At 42.5% G+C, this 21,648-nt stretch overlaps 1 protein-coding gene and 1 pseudogene across 1 annotated transcript in view; one reads left to right on the top strand and one right to left on the bottom strand.

Moving 5' to 3' along the window:
* ECT2 (epithelial cell transforming 2) overlaps positions 1–21,648 on the bottom strand; it is a 49,251-nt gene that overhangs the window by 8,007 nt on the left and 19,596 nt on the right. Inside the window, exons 14-23 of the mRNA XM_066619703.1 lie at positions 21,555–21,623; positions 19,182–19,292; positions 17,570–17,666; positions 15,703–15,784; positions 11,526–11,604; positions 10,906–11,025; positions 4,614–4,752; positions 2,872–3,026; positions 1,262–1,369; positions 499–642 (exon numbers count right to left, since the gene is read on the bottom strand). Of these exons, the coding sequence (XP_066475800.1) occupies positions 499–642; positions 1,262–1,369; positions 2,872–3,026; positions 4,614–4,752; positions 10,906–11,025; positions 11,526–11,604; positions 15,703–15,784; positions 17,570–17,666; positions 19,182–19,292; positions 21,555–21,623 (1,104 nt within the window). The remainder of the gene's footprint in view (positions 1–498; positions 643–1,261; positions 1,370–2,871; positions 3,027–4,613; positions 4,753–10,905; positions 11,026–11,525; positions 11,605–15,702; positions 15,785–17,569; positions 17,667–19,181; positions 19,293–21,554; positions 21,624–21,648) is intronic.
* LOC136646966 (5S ribosomal RNA) lies at positions 2,544–2,660 on the top strand (annotated as a pseudogene).

Raw genomic sequence — 21,648 nt, 5'->3', positions numbered from 1 at the left:
TTATCACCATAGAGAACATTTCACTATATCCACGTTATTCCTTATATGCTGCATAACCTTCCAAGAACTACCTTAGCCCGGTTATCAAAATGTTTCATTCTTTTAAAAATGTTCAGCACTATTGTGTTGGATAGTTCTGAGTCCCATTGAATTCAATGAGATCTATTCCCAGATAAATGTGTATACATTTGTTAGCCAACCACCAGAGGGCAGATTCCACTACCTTAAATACATTTCTTGACATCTCCAACATGTGGGCTTACTTCTGGGCGATATTGACAGTGGATTGTTCAGGTTCAGGTGAGATGAACTGTTAATGACACTGACCACATCCATGTCTGACTTCAGAGATATGAACATGGTACAGTAAGCTTCATTACTGAGTAACTGCAGTACAGGAGCCAGCGTCCCACTTGAAATTTCTGTTTTATTAAGAATACTTACATACCTCTTTCCAACAAGTTTGAAGTGGCTTACAGAGAAAATCAAGACACTTACTGCTAGTGATGAAGTACTGGCCAGACGGCCCCCCAGGTAACTCTCAGTTGTACAGAAATTCTTTCCTTCGACACTATTGTGCGCCATCAAAGCTCTTCGAAGTGCTCTCTTTGGTGTCTTGGAAAAAGAGAACGCTCGTGTAACCTGCAGAGACAAACAGAGGTCATGTTCAAATCATCTGTAGACAAGACTCCAAAACTGGATCTGCATTAACACCATTTCCAGTGCCACATTTTAAAATCTAGAATAGATTAGTGTCCCATGTAGCACAAGACCTATTTTTAAAGTACATGGTCAGCCTTAGCTATGCTTTGCTGCACTTCTAGCCAAAACAGCTGGAATTAAATATGGCAACCATCTTGTTTTGGATTATGCAAATTCTAGCTTCATATTTATTTTCCTCAACATCTCATGATCAAATAATTCAGAGTTATTTTTTCCAAAAAGAAAATTCAAGTGATATGTACCAGCGGTACGTATTGAAGTTCTGCACCAGAAGTAGGAATGTATGGCACATGATACAAACTGGTGCTCCACATATGTACCAAATTCCGTTGCATATTGCACCAATAATAAATAATGGTCTGAAGGCATTAGTGGCTTCATATGTTCATTGGCTCTTGAAAAGTATGAAATGACTCATTTAAATCACTTTTATTACACTGTAAAGTTTTAGAGATGGCTTGTTTAGAAGGGGTGTGATGGGCCTTGCCATCAAATGTTAACAGTTAATACAAGGAGGTGATTTCAACGAACATCTTACCTTTTTTGATGTTTTCTTTATGGCCCGGGATGCCCTACTGAGTGTACTGTCCATGTCTTTTGTGTTTACTTCAATAGAATCAGGATCAGTAGCATAGATAAGGTTTTCCTACAAAAGAAAGCAGGCTGAAGAATTAGTTCATTAGTGAAAAGTAATAAAAGTTTAAGACTAAGATTTCAAAAGTCAAGGTATATCTAACCTCTTAAGTTTCACTAGCAAAGTCTGATCTACTGCTTACAGGCAAATGAAAAAAGCAAAATATGCACAGTTAAAATATATATCCGATATTACATACTATGCATATATACACATCAGTGTGGGAACACCACAATTGATTCAGAGCCTTTAATTGCACAGATAGCATGCAGGGAACTGTCAAAAAGTGAGTCTTTGCTGCCACCATGTGGGACATGAATGGCAGTGTACTGTACCACAGTGACAAAGAAAAATTCCCTTCATTTTAGGAGAAGGAATGCAAGCCTCATTGTCTCATGCAGAGGCTGAAATTTATTGACCCCTCAAGTGCCAGAGTGGTAAGAGTTGCTTTTTAAAAACTGCATTCTGCTTTTTCTTGAGACGATCCAAACTAGCTAGCATTAAACAGATGTTCTCTGCTAGGTTATTCATAATCAAATATCAACCGAGTCCTGGATACTTATAGACATCTACATAGACTGTTGCAAAACAAGACCTATTCTATGAACAAAGTTTGCTATTTGTGTCCAATGCTTGCACACTCAGGAGAGCCTCACAGTCTTCAGAGAATTTAAAGCCTAGTCAAAACTTGGGAGTGCTGCAGCATAACAAAGTAAAATGTCTTACTGGAGAATGCGAACTGGGGTGTTTTGGGAATAATACGATCAATAACTGTGCACACAGTTTCATTCTCTGGAATCCACAGAGCAACAGTGCCAGATCAAGTTTGCATGTTTTTGCCTGGGTGGGCACTTAACATTAAGCAATTCACTAGAAGCAGTCAGTCAAGGTAACACCACAAATCCAGCTGCATGCACACAGACTCAGGAGGAAACAGTATGCCTCAGTGTGCCACTTAGTCAAGTTTACCTCATGCTCAACAGGCAGGCAAGTGAAGGCAGGTCTAGGTATAGCGATATTCACAGGAGACCATCACTTCGCAGCATAGATGTGCTGCTTCTGTAATGCCAATATCTCCAGGCACCCCATGAAAACACAGCAGCGATACACCTGTATGCAGCATTGAGTATACCATCACTGAAAATGTGATTTATAGCACGTGTTATGACCTGCTAATTCTGCACAGGCTAGCAACTGTTACCTTGCACATGCCCAATCTCATCTGATCTTGGAAGCTAAGCAGGGTCAGGCCTGGTTAGTACTTGGATGGGAGACCACCTGGGAATACTGGGTGCTGTAGGCTTATACCATAGTCTTTCGAGACTGAAGGTTGCCAACCACTCCAGTCTGGATTTGTTAGGGTTCCATTTTTCAGGCTGCTTTGGCCTACAGCTGATGTGCTCATCTTTAAGCTGCCACAAGACACTATTTTCATCACACCAAATACCAGCCTTCATACTGGAATGGTCAAGATACAGTTCTCACATAATCAAGCTCCAACATTAAAACCTTACAGCATCTGCTTTACATATAGTGTTGGCTACATGTCGACACAGCATCTTCAGCCAGTCCTCCTTGGGTGGCTCCTCTGTTGTCATCTGGAAGCTGAACAGCAAATTGTTCTGTTCTGTTGGGGGACGCACAACCAATGCAAATGCTTTATGGCAGTCTGTAAAAAACAAGAGCAACAATACTAAGGCACTCTGTGTGGCCTAACGACACAATTAAAAGATGATAACATCTACTAGTCAATATTATGGCCTCTAGTCTTGTGTCAGCACAAGAACCAGGAGTTCACAGCCTGCAAGCCATCTTAGTGCAGAGTTAGACTCTTCATGTACAGGTCTGGCCCTGCTGGCTCTTTATGTGAGCTACAGAAGGAGTTTAAACTATGAAATGCTTCCTGTACACTGTGGTAACGGGGAGGCAATTTTACTAACCAGTGGAGGAAAATAGAAGGTACAGAATCCAAAGGAACTAAGTAGGTTATGGTCATGAAATCAGAATTATACTGAGGCTAAATGCCTACATTCAACTACATCATGCAGTTACTGCAAAAAACCTAGACGATTAGAGTCATGCTTGATGCATCTTTAATGACAGGTTAAGGCGCTTCTTACTACATTTAATAGTAGCCCCAGTATTTGTTTTTTTAAAGAGCCCCTTGTGCAGTCATGCTCTGGGATTTAACCTCAAATATGACACAGAACATTTTAATGATCCTGCTTCCCATTCCCTATACTCAGGACATTTCTTTTCTTCCTCCCTTTGCATTTAGTATCAAGGTTTCTCTAAGAACTGGTTTATGAACAAACTGGGATCAGGAGAGGGCGATAGGATAGTGTGCATGTATCCTTCCTCAGCCTCAAAACTTTACTCACACATGCACATAGGCTTGCATGCAGCCACCATCAAACCAAGTTAATATAAAACTGAGGACAGTCCTAAACCCTCTCCCAAGTTTTGATCAGTTGTGTCAAGAACTGAATTTAGATCAGGGTCGTTTTAGAGAGACTGTATCATGGTGGATGGGAAATGTGTAGGCAGACATTTGCACAATTCTGCAAGCAGCTGCCCAAACCACAATTCCTCATAAAGCCTGCACTAGAGCAGGCCTGTATGACAGTTACTACTTGACAGGTAGCACCTCTTCCTAATCTGCCCAAGAATTGTCCCAGTAGCTTAGAACGCTACGACAGTCAGTAGTGCCAGCAGTACTACTGATGAAACCAGTACAATTCTCATTACAAAAGAAATAACACTGCACTCTTTATATGGCTGCAAGTCCCACTGAAAACTAAGAGAAAGCTAGGCATTCCTGCCAAAGGGATTTAGCACAGAAATGTGGGCTTAGCTCATGCTTAAGATTAGAGTGCCAGTCATGTAAACCTTTATTCTCAAAGGCTAATACACCAGCACATGAAGCTTTATTTTTAGTGTGAGGGAAACCACATTGTTCCAAGGCACATGGGAGTACTCAGCAGAGCAAGGGTTACATGCTCTAAAAGCTTTGAGAGTGGTTTTCTTCAACTACAGGCTCAAAATTGACATTTGGCTGCTTTCGCTCAACCCTTCTTTTAAATGGTTATTTCCAGCTCCCTGGCCTCCAGGTGAAACCTTTTTGGAAGAGATCTTGTTATTCAGCTATGCCAAAACATATCAGGATTCAGAGTCATCACTCCGCATCTTACTCCCCAAAGCCATCCACCCCCACCACCAATATCAAGTCAAGTCACTCCGTTCCAAGTATTCAGACCTTCCGTCTCTCGGATGTCTAGCACTTTCTTGATCTGAGACAAGGGCATGAGGATGATGTGCTTGAGAGATGCTGGTGGCCTGGTCTGGCCATGTGGACTCTTGAAAGCACCAATGCCTTTGTGTCGCTTCCTTGCAATCTGTTTAACAACATGAAACTTGTCAATCGTTGGCATCAACAATTCCTGCAACTTTTAAACAAAGAATTCTGTAGCAAACAACTGCTTATGAAAATCCTAAGCAATTTCAACATATGTATATGTGTTCCTACTTAAAATACCAGCTTTCCTCTATTTTTTTAGGAATTCACAGTTTTTATGTTCTCTCAAACACCACATGATGAATCCTAACACACGTCTCTCCTCTTTTCTGTCTTGTACGTGCAACATGTTCCAGAATTGCATATGGCCAATAGAGACACATCCAATTAAGGACCATCACTTCCACCTCCAGGTAGAAGCATTTAGGACAAAGTCCCACCAGTTATAAAAAAATTTGCAAGAACGTACATGTGCATCCGAAGATAGCATCTTGGAAAATCTTTTCTTTGATCCATTTTGTGCCAAAGCACAAATTCTGTACTTGGGTAGAGCACACAGAGATCTGCCTAAGATCTTAGTAGAGGAAATCAAGTCCCTACAGATGCAGTTTCCACATTCTATATTCAATCAAGAATTGAAATGCAGCATTTCCGAGCACAATTCAGAGTGCTGGTTTTAACTTTTAAAGCCCTTAATGACTGAAGAATTGATGGCTTTTACAGAAACCTACTTGAAAACAGAGATCATCTTCAGAAGCCCTTCTCCAAGAAGACTTCCACTTCTGAGAATAGGTAACTACAAAAGGGGAGGTTTTCTTGGTTATGTCACCCTTTCTGTGAAATTCTCTCTCTTTTAACACAGCTCTCCTGGAACTAAATCACATTGGTTCTCTTTTACACTCTTCTGCCTTAGATTGGCTGAACACAGTTGAGCTGATAATTATTTAGTAGAAAAATATACCACTCTAGTTTAAAACTAAAACTTCAAGGGCAGCTTGCAGTACGAGATGCAAGAAAAATTGTGCTTTATATCTCATATCCATATCTTCACAATCACATCCTAGCAGTCACACATGCTTTGGCAACATCCACATTACCAAGTGGATGAACATCCAGTGTCCTAACTGGATGAACAGGCCATCAGCTCTTCAGACTAGACCCCGATTTACATCCTACCATCACCTGAGACAAGGACGGTAGGCACAAGGGATCAGGCTTTCTTGGCATTGGTGCCCAGGTATGAAAACTCCCACCTTCAGGAGATTCACCTTTAATCATCAGATAAAGGCCACACCATTTAGATCAGTGGCGGGCAAATGAAGACCTGTGGGCTGCAAAGCCTCTAATCCGGCCCTTCACAGTGGAGTTTGCAGCTAACTACTCCTGCACATGTAAGAGATCATAGCAGCAGATAGTGAGCATGCACCCAGGAACTTCTTCTGCTGTTGCATCATGAGGTGTCAGCATCAGTCAGCAGGGGTCACTTGCAGCTTACCTGCCACACTCTCTCTCTCCCCCCCCCCCAGCTCAACAAGTCTCTCTATTCAGACAGCCTCCTGCTCCTCCCTCTTCCCCAGTGTGGCATTTCTGGTCAACTAAACTTCTGAGTCCCATTCTCTCCCTTGCCGAGAGAAACTTGGGTGTCCTGTCTCCCTTCCTCAGAGTCTGGTAAAGGGGATGGAGGGGTGACTTTTGCCTTGTTAGCAGGAAGACCCTGGCTGCAAATTCATGTGAGCCTTTTGAAAATAAAACGTACATACAAGTGTGTGAGAGTGAGATACTCCTCACTGGAAAAGGAACTGCTGTCAGGGTTAGAACATAACCCAGGTTAAATTTGCAGGCCTGAATAAGGTAGGGCCTAATGTATGCCGAGTCACCAGGACTCAGGTGTAGAGTGAGCCAGTTGATGAGGCATGCATCATGAGACAGGGTGTGGCAGGAGGAGGAGACACCACCCATCCTGATTCGTGCACAGAGCTTTATAAGAGACTGTGCGAGCCCTCATGTGTGGGTCGTTGGTGGTCATGTGTGTTGTATGTTTTGCTGTCTCTGCTTTGTTTTGCTATGCTGCTGCTGTTATTGTAAATCTGTAAATACAGACTGAAATGGTGATAATTTCCTCGTGTCTGTGTACTCTCTACGTTGTGGGCCGTGTCCTTGAAGCTGCATTCTGCTAGACAACCAGATAAGGAGCCACTCCCTCCTTGACAACTGCTTACATTATGAAGCACGCATGGAGACAGAGCTGTTTTAAAAGCTTTTTAATCAGTGTGGTTTGTAACTGGAAAACAAAACTGGATGGATGCTTAGTTTATGGAGAGAGGTTGCCTCCTGTGTTTAAATCAATTCTTTTAAAAACAGAGGGAAGGTAATACATACTTATGATGGTAACTGTAACCAGCAGGTATGCATTATGATCCTTTGTGATGAATGAGCTCCCCTTGCTCCCTTCTATTTTCCCCCCATGTGTTTCTGTTAAGGAAAGCCTCAGCATAATGTTCAATAGGAAACAGGCTTCTCCAAGACACTGAAATCAGCATTACTGCGGGAAGATCACATGGCTAGGCAAACAGGTCGCCTTGTACATTTCCTATCCTTTTTACTCAGTTTCCCCAAGAACAAACAGCCCTATCCAGCCCCTCTATTGGAATTGGCATGTTCCAGCCTACTAGGCATCCAAACCCACCTGACCAGGTCAGAGGGCAGGTAGGGATACCCCAGTGGTCCTAAGGCATGCAGTTGGACAGATCAATGACATAACCAAATTAAACTTCTGAAGTTCAAGATTGGTTCCACAGAGGAAGCATCTATGTGGGGTCAAGTTCTCACCCAGCTTTCAGGGGATCAGAGAAGAGCAATGGTGTATGGAAAGCTACAGCACTGAGTATGTACGGGTAGGGACTAGTTAATTATGACAGAATTATTTTACTTTTACATTTGCCTGTGATATCTTCCCATTTTTGGTTGAGATCCAGACCTAGGCACTGCCAATACCCAAGCCATTTTCCAAGCACACTTCTTATATAATTTCCTGTTTGGCGCACAGTGTGGGAACCACTGATCTAAGTTCAAGGGGTGGAATGGAGTGACCCAGATGACTTTCATGACTGAAATCAAGAAACTTGATGGCAAAGTTATTTCCCAGACCACTGGAAGTCTTTGTTGCTGCCTGCCTGTTGCCCAGCATCCCAGCTCCATCTGCTGGGCACTATTGGTTATAGCAGAGGTTCTCAAACTTTTTAGCACCAAGACCCACATGAGAATGAGAATCTGTCAGGACCCACCAGAAGTGATATCATTAATCTGAAAGTGATGTCATGGTCAGAAGTGACATCAAGCAGGAAAATTTTTAACACCCCCCCCCCATATGCCAAAAACAAATTTAATTGAGTAAAAATTTAAAATAAGTTTTAAAATTTACTTGAAGACCCTCCTAACATGCCCAAGCAGTTACTGAACTGTTTTTAAAAATTCCCCAAACATTCCAAAGGCTGTAATCACAGCCACACTTACCCAGGAGTAAACCCCATTGTCTATCATTGTTAAAAGCATATCTAGAGTAGCCTGTTCAAAGTACAGATCTGTAACATTTCCCCAAATGAGGTCACATAACATGGTAGAATCAAGTCTATTAAAATAAAAATACACATTGAAATGAATGGGGATCCACCTGAAATTGGCCCACCTAATAGGTCTTAGCCCACAGTTTGAGAAACACTGAGTTACAGCATCCATCAGATGAAGTCTTGTCTTTATGCTTTCCAGCCAAGCTCAGGCATTTTCCATCAGCCTGCTTGTACTTTTACTACCCATCTTCCTTTCCCTATATTGTTCAATCCCCTTTTTTGACAGACTGTTAACAAACTAGTTACATTTTGACCCCTTCTCTGCCTAATCCACGTTCATTGATAATCCACATTGAGATGTGAATTGTCACATCTCTTCTTCCTGCAAATGCTACTATGGGTTTGATTTTTCCTTAGAATTCCTGGGGTTCATTCCTATCCTGGGAGGGGTTCCCACCTCCCCAGACAGCCCTCCTCTACCTGGTTTCTGTAGCTGGAATGTGGCAATAGATAATGACTACCAAGGGTTTTTCCTGTTCAGCTGCTGGTCCAGTAAAGGGGGAGCAGGTAGCCACTACTCTCCTTGATCAACTTGCCTTCTCCCAGGATTTACCCGACACTTTCAATGCAAGTTTAACGTCTCCCCTGGTACTACTTCTACAGACCACAATCAATGTACACTTTATGGCCTCTCCCATGCTAGACTCAGTCCTCCAAAACTCAATTAGTTTTTTTGTCCCTTGGCTCAGTATCTTTCCAACTGCAATTATTGTTATAGTGCTTGTGTGGACAGTTTGTGTATGTTGTTTGTGCAGCCTAAGCAGAAGTGAAGCAGATCTACCTGACACAGACACGTTAATTACTGACATTAAATACAAATAAGCCCCATGAGAACTCCTGCACTGCTGAGACACTGGCTGGAGAAATTGAAACAATGCCAGGATTATAAGTAATGCTGACAGACTGACTTTGACAAGCTCGACTGGTGCAACCAAGATGCATCAATCCCCAAGAAGCAAAACCCAATCTAACATCGTCTCCCCCTTGCTTAGTGTCAAGTGGGTATTAGGGAAGGAAAGATGGCAGGAAAACAGCAGGAAAGCAGCTATTGAAGGGAGTCAAGCAATTCTATTAGGCTAATATATCTACTGCACTCAAATCATGCTGAAGTTATAAGGTGAAGAAAGCCAAATTGTACCAGCTGACACGAATGCTCCCCTCAGTGACTCACTTCAGCAGGGTTCCTGAACAAGGCAGTAATCCTATGCAAATGTACAAGTGTAGAGTCCCACTGAACACAGTGGGTTGAACTTCCACCCAAGACACACACACACACTGGGGCTATGCATCGAGGAACACAAATTCCCCAATGCCAGTAACATCTCCCCCAACCACATCCCATTGCAACTGTAACTTCTTAAAAAAGAAGCAGCTGTTTCAGACACCATAGTTTAAGTGAGAGGCTAGATCCACAAGGGACAGATGACATGAAAATTATGAAGCAGAAAAAAGCTTTTGCCTCCCAACGCGTACAACTTACAGATGGGATCTGCTTCAAAAGAAGTTTATTTACCATATCAGGCATCCCTCTCACCCTGTAACTGCTGTTCTGCAATTGCCATGTTATGCAAATTGGCTCTTAGTCATTTAGTCCACAATTTTCAGGAGCACAGGAAAAAAAAGCCATGCAGTATTGGGTGAAGAAGGCAGTTTCCCAAAAATCTCTATTGGAAGGGAAACAGTAAGTTCCTCAAATCTATGATACATAACACAGGCCTGAAGGCGTAGCTCTACTGAAATCTCAGAGGTAAAAGCAATGCCTTCATGAAACAAGGTGAGATGGCCTTCTCAGCTGCGACAGCCTGTCTCTGGAATACTCTCCCCAGGGAGGCTCACCCAGTACTTATTCAAATATTATTTGTGCAAGGCAAGGACCTATTTTCCCAGGCTTTTAATATAAAGCCACAAAAAGCCAACCGCTGAATCAGATTTCATCTGTGTGTTTACACACACAAGGACATAACCCACATGGTTTATCATAATCTCTGCTGCTTTAATCTTGTTGTCTCATTATTGTTTTAAATCAATTGTGAGCCACACAGAATGCATTTTTCCTGAAGGGCAAGGTAAAAAAAAAATATAATAAGTGGCTTAATAAGATTACCTATACTTGGGGATGGAGCTTCAGTGCCCTAAATAGATCAGAAAATTCTCTCTTTATAGTTTGCAGAATTCAGCCACTCAGCACTGAAATTTATCTCTTTCCTTCTGAATATACAGTTCTGGTTACAGGTAATATGATAAACTGAAAAGCCACTTAATTCCTAAATACTTTATTTTCCAGAAGATGAAGTATTGAAAGAACCTCCTCACTGAAGCAATAACATAATTTTTATCTACAAATCTCTCACTGCCAGTACCACAACACAATAGCAGAAAGCTGTTCCATCTCTCCCACTAATTCCAAAATACTGAACCACAAAGCATTAGCCCAGAGAAATAAAGAGCTCCTTGCAACAGTTCTCAGCTGCTGAATGAACAGTGCTTGTTGCATAAGGCTCTCTCTCAAGACAAAAAAAGTGTTCCGGTTGTCCTTTGTAAAGTCCAGCTATTTAGACTGCTATTTATTCCTCTGGGTTGCAAGTCATTCCAGAATGTCACAGCCAAATGAATATCTATAGACTTACCTCCAGGCAATCGTTAAAAAGGAACAGAGTGACCTGTTCCCCTCTGTCACATAGGTCATCACCAAGTGCAACGGTTTCCAGACGCTGAATTAGGCTTCGGTGAGATGACAAGAGATTTGCCTACGGGGTAAAGGAGCAGCCCATTAAAAATAGTCAAGGGTGTTGCTGCATCACCAACACTTGGAGACACCAACTGGACTTTACAACCTTCCAAAATCTTGGATACATTAAGTTTAGTGACATTCCATACTGGACAGTTAGTTTATATTCTTCAAAATAACAAGATGTAGGACCCCCATCTCAGGACAGACAACTTAATATAGTATGTGTGTTTCAAAATGAACAACTGCTTATTCCAAAAGCTCACAATTCAAAATAGAAGAACAAGACCCACACAACTTAAATCCAGTTCCCTTCCCAAGAGTTCCAACATCGTTTCTAACCTTCACTAATACATTAAGATTTGTTTCTAGTTTTTTTAATAAGAAATTCCAAACTAAGGAGAAGACCCTCCAGTATCATTTTCTCTTTCTCTTCCACTACAACCACCAATAATAGTACTTGCCTAAAAGGCTTCACCATTACTCAAAACACTTATCCTGAGCTATGCTGTTACTTACTGGACAGCCATCTACTTCATAGACAACATCAAAAATCTGCCTTTGAGCTTCAGTTTTCCTTTTATCTTCGTTAATGTGCCTAAAAAAACCAGAACAAGTCAAAGACATTAAGAAAATAGACATTCAGTTCCTGGTTCTAGCAAGAAGGTCAAGATCTACCAGTGATGTAATTTTCCATAAACACAAGCTAATAACGTATTTGTGTGCACACCTAGCAACACCTGCCTCCAACACAAATTTGGGTATTAATAGGAGGTATTAATTCTGATGAATAAAATTCTCATTCAGTCATCAGATTAATCTAAATAATTGCAAGAATTATGTACATTAAACATCTGAGACTAACAGCGCAATTCTAAGCATGTCTACTCAGATGTCAGTGTTTGGCAGGGGTGTTCAAACTATCTGGAGGGCCACATCATCTCTCTGACACTGTGTTGGGGGCCAGAAAAAAAGAATTTACATTTAAAATTTGAATTTACATAAATGAATATATTAGAGACAGAACTTATATGAATGAATGAATGGTCTCACAATAGCTCAAGACCTATAAAGGGGCCTTGTGTAAAGCAAGGCTGGCTGCTCCTTTGCTGCCACTGCTGCTTCAGACGTGAAACAAACAGTGAAGGGAACCTTCTGCCCACAGCTTGCGTGAGAGGTCCAACAGTCAGCTGTAGCGCTGAGAGCAGTTATGTCGGGGCATTGCAGACTCCAGCAAGTCTCCAGCAGGCCACAAATGGCCCCCAGCTGGGGTCTGGGCACCCCTGTTCCAGGGGTATCAAGCGTAAGGCCCATAGGCCTGGAAGTTTGATATCCCAGAAGGATAATTGAGCTTGTGATAACTGAGCTGAAGAGTTAACTCTCAGTTGTAAAAGAAGCTGAGAGACCAATCTCTTTCCTTTGTTTTCTTACCTTCCTCTTAAGGAAAAACCAGGCAAGGTGTGCAGATCACTGACAGAAGAGAAGCTGCTAAGAAAGTCACCAGCTTAGGGCTAAAGTGTGATAACTGAAGGCAGTAGCATTTGAAGGCGAGCACTGGTTGAGGGAGGATCAGAAGATGTGGGTGGTGGGGTCCTTAATAATTATTGCGTAATAAGGAAAATTTGGAGGGAACACTGCTCAGCAGAAGCAGCACTGCTGAAAGGGCAACCCATGTGATAATTGGGCTCGCCCATATCTTGAAAATATGATCAAAATTTGCATGTTTTCCCTGCTCTCACTTACAGCTAATTAGTTCCTAGGTGAGTACAGGGGGCCCTGTATCTGTGGGTTCCATATCAGTGGATTTACTTTGTGCACACCCCCACCGGAGGCAAGTCCTTTGAGTGGGGGGGGGGGGGAAACACAACTTCTGGTTTCTCTGTGAAACCGGAAGCAATGTTTTTAATGCCTTAAGGCATTGGAAGGCCTGGGGAAGTTCTCAAATATCCACAGCTTCTGCTGGGCTCAGAGGACCCTCCAGAGGCAAGGGGAGCAAAGTGTTCACTTATATCTGCAGTTTCACTTAACCATGGGGGGATCCAGAACAGAGTCCCTGTGAATACAGGAGCACGCCTATACAAAGTGTTTATTTCTGGTCATAGCTTGCTCAATGATGTGACTTTCTGCTTAATGTCATCACTTCCAGCCCACACTCTGAGTGGTGCTCTGCAAATTGGGCTCTCAGCACCACCACTGCACTGCATCACTTTGTGGTTCAGCAGATGATAGCAGCTGGTGGCGATTGCTGGGAGAGCCCAATCACCACAAGACCTGATAAAGATTTTCTGCAGGCCGTATCCAGCCCATGGACCTTATGTTTGACTCCCCTGCCTTATACCTTTCCCCTGCAGAGTGACTATGCAATATGCAGCCACTATGTTATTAAACAGCTCTCCAGTCTTTTGAATCACTAACATACTGTGTTACAGAAAAACACAACCAAGTATTTTTTGCAGGAAGTTGCATAAGCATGAATACATTGTCAAACATGTTTCTGCCATTTTGTCATTAAAAGATCCCCGTGTATCAATGGGTTGGCAGGTGATAGACAGGCCTAGCAACTAATGCTGCAGCAGCAGCTTCTTAGAAAAAAATCAAGGTAACAGCTCATTGCTTTCACTTGAACTTCCATTGGTTTAAGCCAGGGGTCTCCAAACTCCGGCCCGGGGGCCAGATGCAGCCCGCATCCAGCCTCTTGTCCCCTGAAAGCCTCTGGCCCACTTGACTGAACATGACCTGAGCTGTGCTCTGGTTGCATCTGGAGGGTGTTATGAGGGCCGGAGAGGCTGAGTGATGAGCCCATTCATTCATTCATCTAATTTCCACCTCTCATTAAACACACATGAACAAGCACTATCAAAGAAGCTGTGGTGCCAGAAGCCAAATTTTCTAGGTTCTAGAATAATTGCTCAAGTCCTATTATAATCCATGCAATTTAATGGTCAAGTTCCTGATGGAGAGTCCTGCACACCCAGCTCCAAATGCAGCAAAATCATAGGAAAAACCCTGTACAAGTAATCTAAATCAGCCTGCATGTTCTACCTGCAAAAAACCCCAAGCTGAAAATACAGGTAGCTCCCTACTTAAAGACATCAAACTTGCAGATGTCCCAACTGAGGGACTGCCACACTGCACTTTCACACAGGCACAATCCATCCACTCCAAGTGTTTTTTTAACAGGCAAGAAGTGCTGGTTTTGGAGAGGAAGAGACACGCTGTGTTTTTCACACACGGAAGTGGGGTGTAAAAGAAAGCCAATGCAGTGTTACATGAAAACCCCCCATTTCTTTAGTTGTGATTTTATATCTGGTTATGCTACTAAAACATCATACAGGCCAAACTTCCAAAACTCTGGTCAAGTTACAAGCTTATACAACCTCCACCTCTCTAGGAAGAAGTCTGGCATTGTAAATCATTGTTTGAGTTAAAATAATACAATGATTAGGAGACACTCAGTCACTGTTTAAGTACTCTATGCAAATTTGAACTGCCTTCCTGGGTTACTGTATTTACTGTATTGTGTAAGTTCCCCCAGCTAGGAAGACAGTCATTTGACCCTATTGAATTTTGCTGATAATCCTTTCAATGTTTTACATATTCTAAGTACCCCACTGTGTGGATGATGCAAGCTACCATCCAGCTCAGACAGTCAGAAAAACGCTTTTTAAGAGAGGGCTGCCACATGCTCGCTCTCTCTGGACCTCCCCCCAAGGACACAACACATCTGTGTTGTGTCAGAGGGTCCTCGACACAGGACTCTCCCCCCCCCAACTGCTCTCCAGGACAGGTAACTATCTGGCACCTGAAACTCTTTCCTTCTTCCCCCCCTTTCTCCCCCTCTCTCCCCATCTTTAGTTAGCAACTGTGTTTGGCAGACCAGGGACCCCTAAAATCCTTCCCTGCAAACTTTCCCTTTTTCTAATTTCCTTGGATGCACCAAATTCCACACGCAACCAACATGAAAGCTAGGTACACTGGATTCAAGTACTAGGACCAAAGAACATATACCTATCATTTTTCCATGTGCATTATGTTTACCTTTGTGCTTTTGTAATAAAGCTATAATCTTTTATTAAAAGTTATCTTTCTCCCAGTCTCCTCCTTGAGCTAAAGGGAATTTCTCTGCATTACGCCATCTTGTTATCCAGCCTGCGATCCTGAGGTTCCAATAAGGGTAGTGTAATAATTCCCCCTAAACAAAACAGCCCTTTTGGTAACAGCAGTACTTAACAGAACTGCATTTATGTTCCTCTCCAACTAATACAAATATAAATTGTAACCTGTTGAAAATGCAAGATCTAAAATGCCACTAATATAAATGCAGCCCCCCACCATCTAAGCAGCTCTAAGATCCATTTTATATATTACACAGCAAAAAAGCAGGGCTACCACAGAGTGTACATCACTAGAGAGTGAATTTTATAGATAGAATCTTCATTTATATACTGTTTTTCAACTACAACAGAAAGTTGTGCACAATTTTTGCTTCTATCGCATCCATGTTCCAGCTTAAATACAGACCTCCGCATCTAACCTGTACTTCAGTATACCTATATGCCATAATAAAACAAGCCTCATAAGCATGCGCCCTCTACCAGGTAGCACAAGTCATTCTCAAAATGAGTCAACTGTAACAGTTTTAAGAACTCTAGGAAGTATTCTTTTCTGGGTTGAATTGATTGGAACTGCCACTTACGTCATTACTTCCTTTAGCGATTCAATAGCCCTCTCTAGGGTTGCCTTGTCAGGATTGTCTTCTGCAGTGTGCTTCTTGATGTCTACAAAAGGGAAGTATCGTAAGAGCATTATTTTTCATGCCAACAAGACACTGGACACATTACAGTGAGAAAGACTGGAAATACCAAGAGGCTGTAAACTTCCATAATCTGTGGCATGTAGCTTTTTAAGTAAAGAATCAGATGATAGGTCAAGAACTCAATTTTCAAAGAGCACATTCCTATGGCTGTGGGGGAACTTTGAATGTAGTCATTTTCTGGTTGAAGAACCATTGCAATCCCCCAAATTGCTCCAGATTTGGAAAGGGAGGGCAGAACATATAAACAGATAGCTGCAATTGCTCCTGCTTTAGGAGAATGTCCTTCTGAAGCTTTGTAGAAGTCTGGTGCATCTTTCAAAAGAGTCTTTTTGAACTACTAAGACTAGGGTTAAAGGCAGGAGATCCATGAGAAGGTTTACTGTGATAATGATGTTCGTCCATCGTTTTACGAAGACCTTGACATCTAACGGGTTATAAAAGTTGGGGGGATGTCAAGACTTGCGCGTGAATTGAATTACAGTGAGGGAGATGTGTGCATAGTCAGCCTCACTCTCTCTTCCCAGAATCCATCTTACTCCAATGGCAGGACAAAAGTCGAGACAGTTGGAGATGGGCTGGGCACAGTGGTTGACCAGGGCGTCTTCGTGTCTCGCTGTGCTCTTAGTGTACCACGTCGCTTGCAGAAAACGCCTTCACAACCATTGGTCCTATTGTAGTAGGACTCATCTGCTCGCTCCACCGGAGTCAGTCTTCACATGTTCGGGATAGACAAATCCCTAACTCACTGAAGGTCAATGACCCGACGGCTACCCTCAACCTGGTTTGGCCAGCCTGTCGAAGCTGTTGCCGGGTTGTGGCTGCTGCACATACTACAGCTACTGGGAGCCACAGGTGAGAGCTGAGTGACAGGTGGGAACCAAGCTTTATTGTATGAGCTTACAATTGTAACTTATTGTACAACTGTATCTTATTTATTGTACAAGCTTACAGGTGGACGAGCTTTATTGTACTTAAGATACAAAGGCTCAGAGATCAAATGACGGAAAATAGGAGAGCAGAGATTAGAGGCGATTTACAACACAATTCCTTTCCCACTGACCGACAGTATCTCTTCTAGGGAGAGAATGTTGGAGAAAGAAGCCCTGAGACCCCTACTTAAAATTTAGGTAGGTTTTTTTATTTTGATCTAGTTGAAGAATGCTAGATTTGAATTACTGTTCAAGACGCTTTCTTCAGACAGAACTTCTTCTGTAGGTTCTTTGGTTGAGATCTTAATGAGTAATTTCAGGCTTCTCATCCAAAAACACTCTTGTACAATTCCACTGTATTTGAACTACTTTAAAACATGCAATCTGGGCCCAGTGATTCTACCTACTATAAAGCTACAAAACAGACTTATGAAGTGCCATGTATTATGGCAGCACAGAAAAATCACTGACAGTACTTCGCATCTCAAGAGTCAGTTCAGCTATTCCATTATTTGCCTTATAGCACTTTTCAGACATGCCTTTAGTGTTAAATCAGATGGTGCCCACACAAAATACTGCCTTAAACAAGTTTCTATTGTTTTGGGAATGTTAACATTCATGTTTGCCTTCCCTAGGGTAACTTGCAAAGATCATTTTAAGAAAGTTACATGAAGTCAGGTAGCGTGCAGCTCACCAGCAGAAAAATTGTCTCTGTCCATTGTAAGCAGCAGAAATATTACGGCAAGTCATCATTTGGTCCACACATGCTAGTATACTAAATAAGGCAACAGGCTAGCTAAACAAGCTCACATACTTACCATTTAGAAGAAGAGCAACGCTAGGCAGTCTCTGGACAGGCCGGATAAGAAGTTCTGCCAAACTCTGGCGACCACACTCTGGTTTAGCTTGATTTATCTATCAAAGGGAGAATTGTGACATTATCAGTACCAAGGGTATCTAGGTTTTTAAGCTTCAATTTATGCTACTGTTAAGCATATGCAGGAGAGTCATACTGTTTTGGAATATTAAACTTCAAGCAAATTCTAGTTTTCTAAGTATTTCTCAATTCCACGTTTACAGGATTTTTTAAGCCTAACATGTCACACATGTTGCTAATAGAGTTCACATACAGGTTATTAGGGGCTAATAATATTCAGAACAGGATAAAACAAATAGGTTGATAGGCAAAGATTTATGCATGATTCCTGTACTGCTAATTCCTCTTGTCTTTCATCAATATTCACATCAGGAACAGGGGTCTTGCAGGATCATTTTTGCTCCTGGGTTATATTTTGAAGGGAGAGAACCAGTGCACATCAACAGTGCCATCACTTGGTTTAACAAAAAACCCTGTCAGGCCCCAAAACTTACACCAGGGAATCTGCCTTTCCTGGAAAGCATGGATGCAATAAATCTTATGGTCCACTCGATATGAATGTGGGAGGAACCATGGCTCAAAGACAAAATATGTGCTCTGATACAGAAGATCACAGGCTCAATCCCTGACATCTCCAAGGAGAACTGGGAAAGACCCCTGTTTGAAAGGTTGGAAAGATACTACTGCCAATCCATGGGAACAATACTGTGCAAGGTGACCAGTAATCCAATACTAGTTGAGCCTACTTAGCAGATTTTATATCCATAGGTCCAGCTCAACCTGAACTCTCTGAAGGCAACCAAGCAGTGCTCCAGTTATCTCTGGAGAGCATTCTGAAGACTGCAGAGGCCACGCAAGGCCATGCGTGGGCTTCAGAATGGCCCCAGAGCACAAAAAGGCTAGTTCCCATTTCCTTCCGGAAACAGGAAGTGACATTTTTATGCCTTTTAAGGCATTCTAAGGCCTGGGGAGGGCTTCCCCAGGCCTCAATGTCTTAAAACACATCCAGTTTCCTCTTGGGCATATTATATGGTCTTTGCAGGCTTCAGAAAGCCCTCCAGAGGCAACTGGAGCATAGCTCCTGTTGTCTTCAGAGGGTTGAAAGGAACTGAAACCATGGATTTTGACAGCTTCCCTGTGTCACAGGATACAACTATAACCATTTTGGTGTCACTGTTCCTGCAGGCACCAGGAAGAATAGAAATGGGTTGCTCATCTGGTTATATTTACTGAGTGAATAGATTGTGCTATTACCATAGAAGTAAAAACTACATCTGCCAAGTATGCAGGCAGATTTTACTACTTTACATACTTGGCAGATATTACTGCCAAGAAGTAAAAAACTACATCCGGTCTACTCTGAGTTTCAGTGATGCAGACTGCCCTATGAGGCATTAAGCAAGTGTTTCAACACCACGGGACGTCCTCGGTGCCCCATGTTTCTCCAGTGTACCTGTCTATTTCCTAAGTCAAATGTTTAACACACATTCTCAAGCCTGCAATTTTTAAAATCAAAATTAGAGCTAGAGAAATTGCAAAGAGAAAATGCATACCTTGAGAAAGGCATGGAACCTTGGCTTCTGTTTTTCACACTTGGTAATGGTTTCCTTACTCATTTCAAAGAAGTTCACAAAAGGAGGGTAGGTTTTCAGCAAGTCTTTTGACTGAAAATACAACACATTTGTTTAAAGAAGAAATGAAGAGTCTCTAAAAAGTACTACTGATCAGAGGAACTAGTTTTTTATGAAGTACCTATCATATCTGAAGTATGTTACTACTAATCCAGCCAGCAGCTACTCTTATGTTCATAAAGTAGCACTGGTGATCCTGGCCTCAGTACCACCCTGGCCATGACTGCAGCCTGCTGTCATTATCCCCTATTGTCCAAGCTACCACCCCCTCCTTCCCTCTGGAAGCCCAGGAAGGCCGTGCACACCCTCCCTAACCTCAGAAGGCCTTGGAGGGTCGAAAAGGCCTTGTAAAGGACTTGGAGGGCTGAAAAACATCACTTCTGGTTTCACAGAGGAAACCAGAAGTAATGTTTTTTTGCCTTCAGAAGATATTCTGAGGGCCAGGGAAGCCACCCCAGCCCGTCAAAGGCCCTCTAAGAACTTCAAAATTATCACTTCAGGTTTCCTTCATGAAACCAAAAGTGATGCTTTCCAGCCTTTTACAAGGCCTTCAAAGGGTCAGGGAGGCGGTGTACTGCTTCCCCAGCCCTCAGAACGCCTCTGGGCAAACGGCCCTGCGTGCATAAGTGATGCGAGGAAGGATACTTTGGGGGTGGATGGCAGAGCAATGCTGTCCCTCCAGCCTGGAACTGGGGCATTTGTTCCTCTTGCCCCCCCCCCCCCGGTGCACTACTGTAAAGTTGTACCATGCTGGCACCAGTTGGAAAAACTGTCCATCAAACATACTATACAAGAAACTCTAACAGCCAGCTCAGTGTACTTAGCAATAGAGGTTTGGCAAAATAACAGAACTAGCTGGCACCCCAAAGAGACGTTTTCCTTTATAAGACAGCCCTGTTTTAAAAATCAAAGGTTTAGGGAAAATTGTTCAAATACTTTGAACATCAGGGATCTTTTCTAGAGCTTCTTCTGCAGAAGAAAAAGCCACTTTAACATTCAAGCTAATATTATAATGCCTTTGTACAAATTGATGGTAAGGCCACACCTGGAGAATTGTGCCAAGTTCTGGTCACATCTCAAAAACGATATAGTGGAAATGGAAAAGGTGCAAAAGAGAGCAACTAAGATGATTGCTGGGCTGGGGCACCTTCCTTATGAAGAAAGGCTACCGCGTTTGGGCCTCTTCAGCCTAGAAAAGAGACGCCTGGGGGGGACATGATTGAGACATACAAAATCATGCATGGGAAGGATAAAGTGGATAGAAAGATGCTCTTTACTCTCTCACATAACACCAGAACCAGGGGGCATCCACTAAAATTGAGTGTTGGAAGAGTTAGGACAGACAAAAGAAAATATTTCTTTACTCAGCATGTGGTTGGTCTGTGGAACTCCTTGCCACAGGATGTGGTGATGGCATCTGGCCTGGGTGCCTTTAAAAGGGGGTTGGATAAGTTTCTGGAGAAAAAATCCATTATGGGTTACAAGCCATGATGTGTATATGCAACCTCCTGATTTTAGAAATGGGCTATGTCAGATGCAAGGGAGGGCACCGCACCAGGATGCAGTTCTCTTGTTATCAGGTGTGCTCCCTGGGGCATTTGGTGGGCCACTATGAGGTACAGGAAGTTGGACTAGATGGGCCTATGGCCTGATCCAGTGGGGCTGTTCTTATGTTCTTAAGATGTAAATCAATTCCTTCATTTAATCAACAGAAGCCCAATACCCCTGAAAAAACTAAGTTTTAATGAGAGTTCACAGAATGGGTTGATTTATGGGCAGCTACCTTATACGCACATGCCTATATCTGAATGCTAGCTGCACACTTCAGTCCTCAGAGGCCCTCACCAGCCAACCGTAAGAATGGGCAGGAAACCACCACAGGCTGAAACCTGCAGTGCATTTATACTGCAAGAATAGCATACTCTGCATGAAGTCATCCAATCCCAAAATAAACCCTGTATACATTTTATTCCTCTGTCCAAGGAAAGGCACTGCAAGACTAAGATTATCTTAAAAGCCTCTACTGCATACGATCCTATTATCTGTGGTTCTTTAGTCCAAAGACCAGCCCAGATCCAATACAAGAGTCTTACTGTGGAGCTGGGCCAAGAACGCAATCATGTACCTATCTGCAAGTACTTAATTTCACTGAGCTCAAGAAGTTTAATGTTTACACAAGCAACATATTTCAATATTAGTTGACATTTCAAATTCCCTCCAAGAGAGGCAGCTTCATCACACATGTTTGTGCCTCTTCAGAACCAGCCCATGCCCATGGCTGGCACAAAAACTTACATATTTAAGTATGACATCCCCAATGCTTTTGCTTTCCATCCAGTTTATCATTAGTTCTTCGAGGTCCTCCTAGAACACACAGTGACACATTGTC

Source organism: Tiliqua scincoides, chromosome 3, assembly GCF_035046505.1.
Source record: "Tiliqua scincoides isolate rTilSci1 chromosome 3, rTilSci1.hap2, whole genome shotgun sequence".
Taxonomy (NCBI): domain Eukaryota; kingdom Metazoa; phylum Chordata; class Lepidosauria; order Squamata; family Scincidae; genus Tiliqua; species Tiliqua scincoides.
This window is presented reverse-complemented; position numbering and strand designations above follow the sequence as displayed.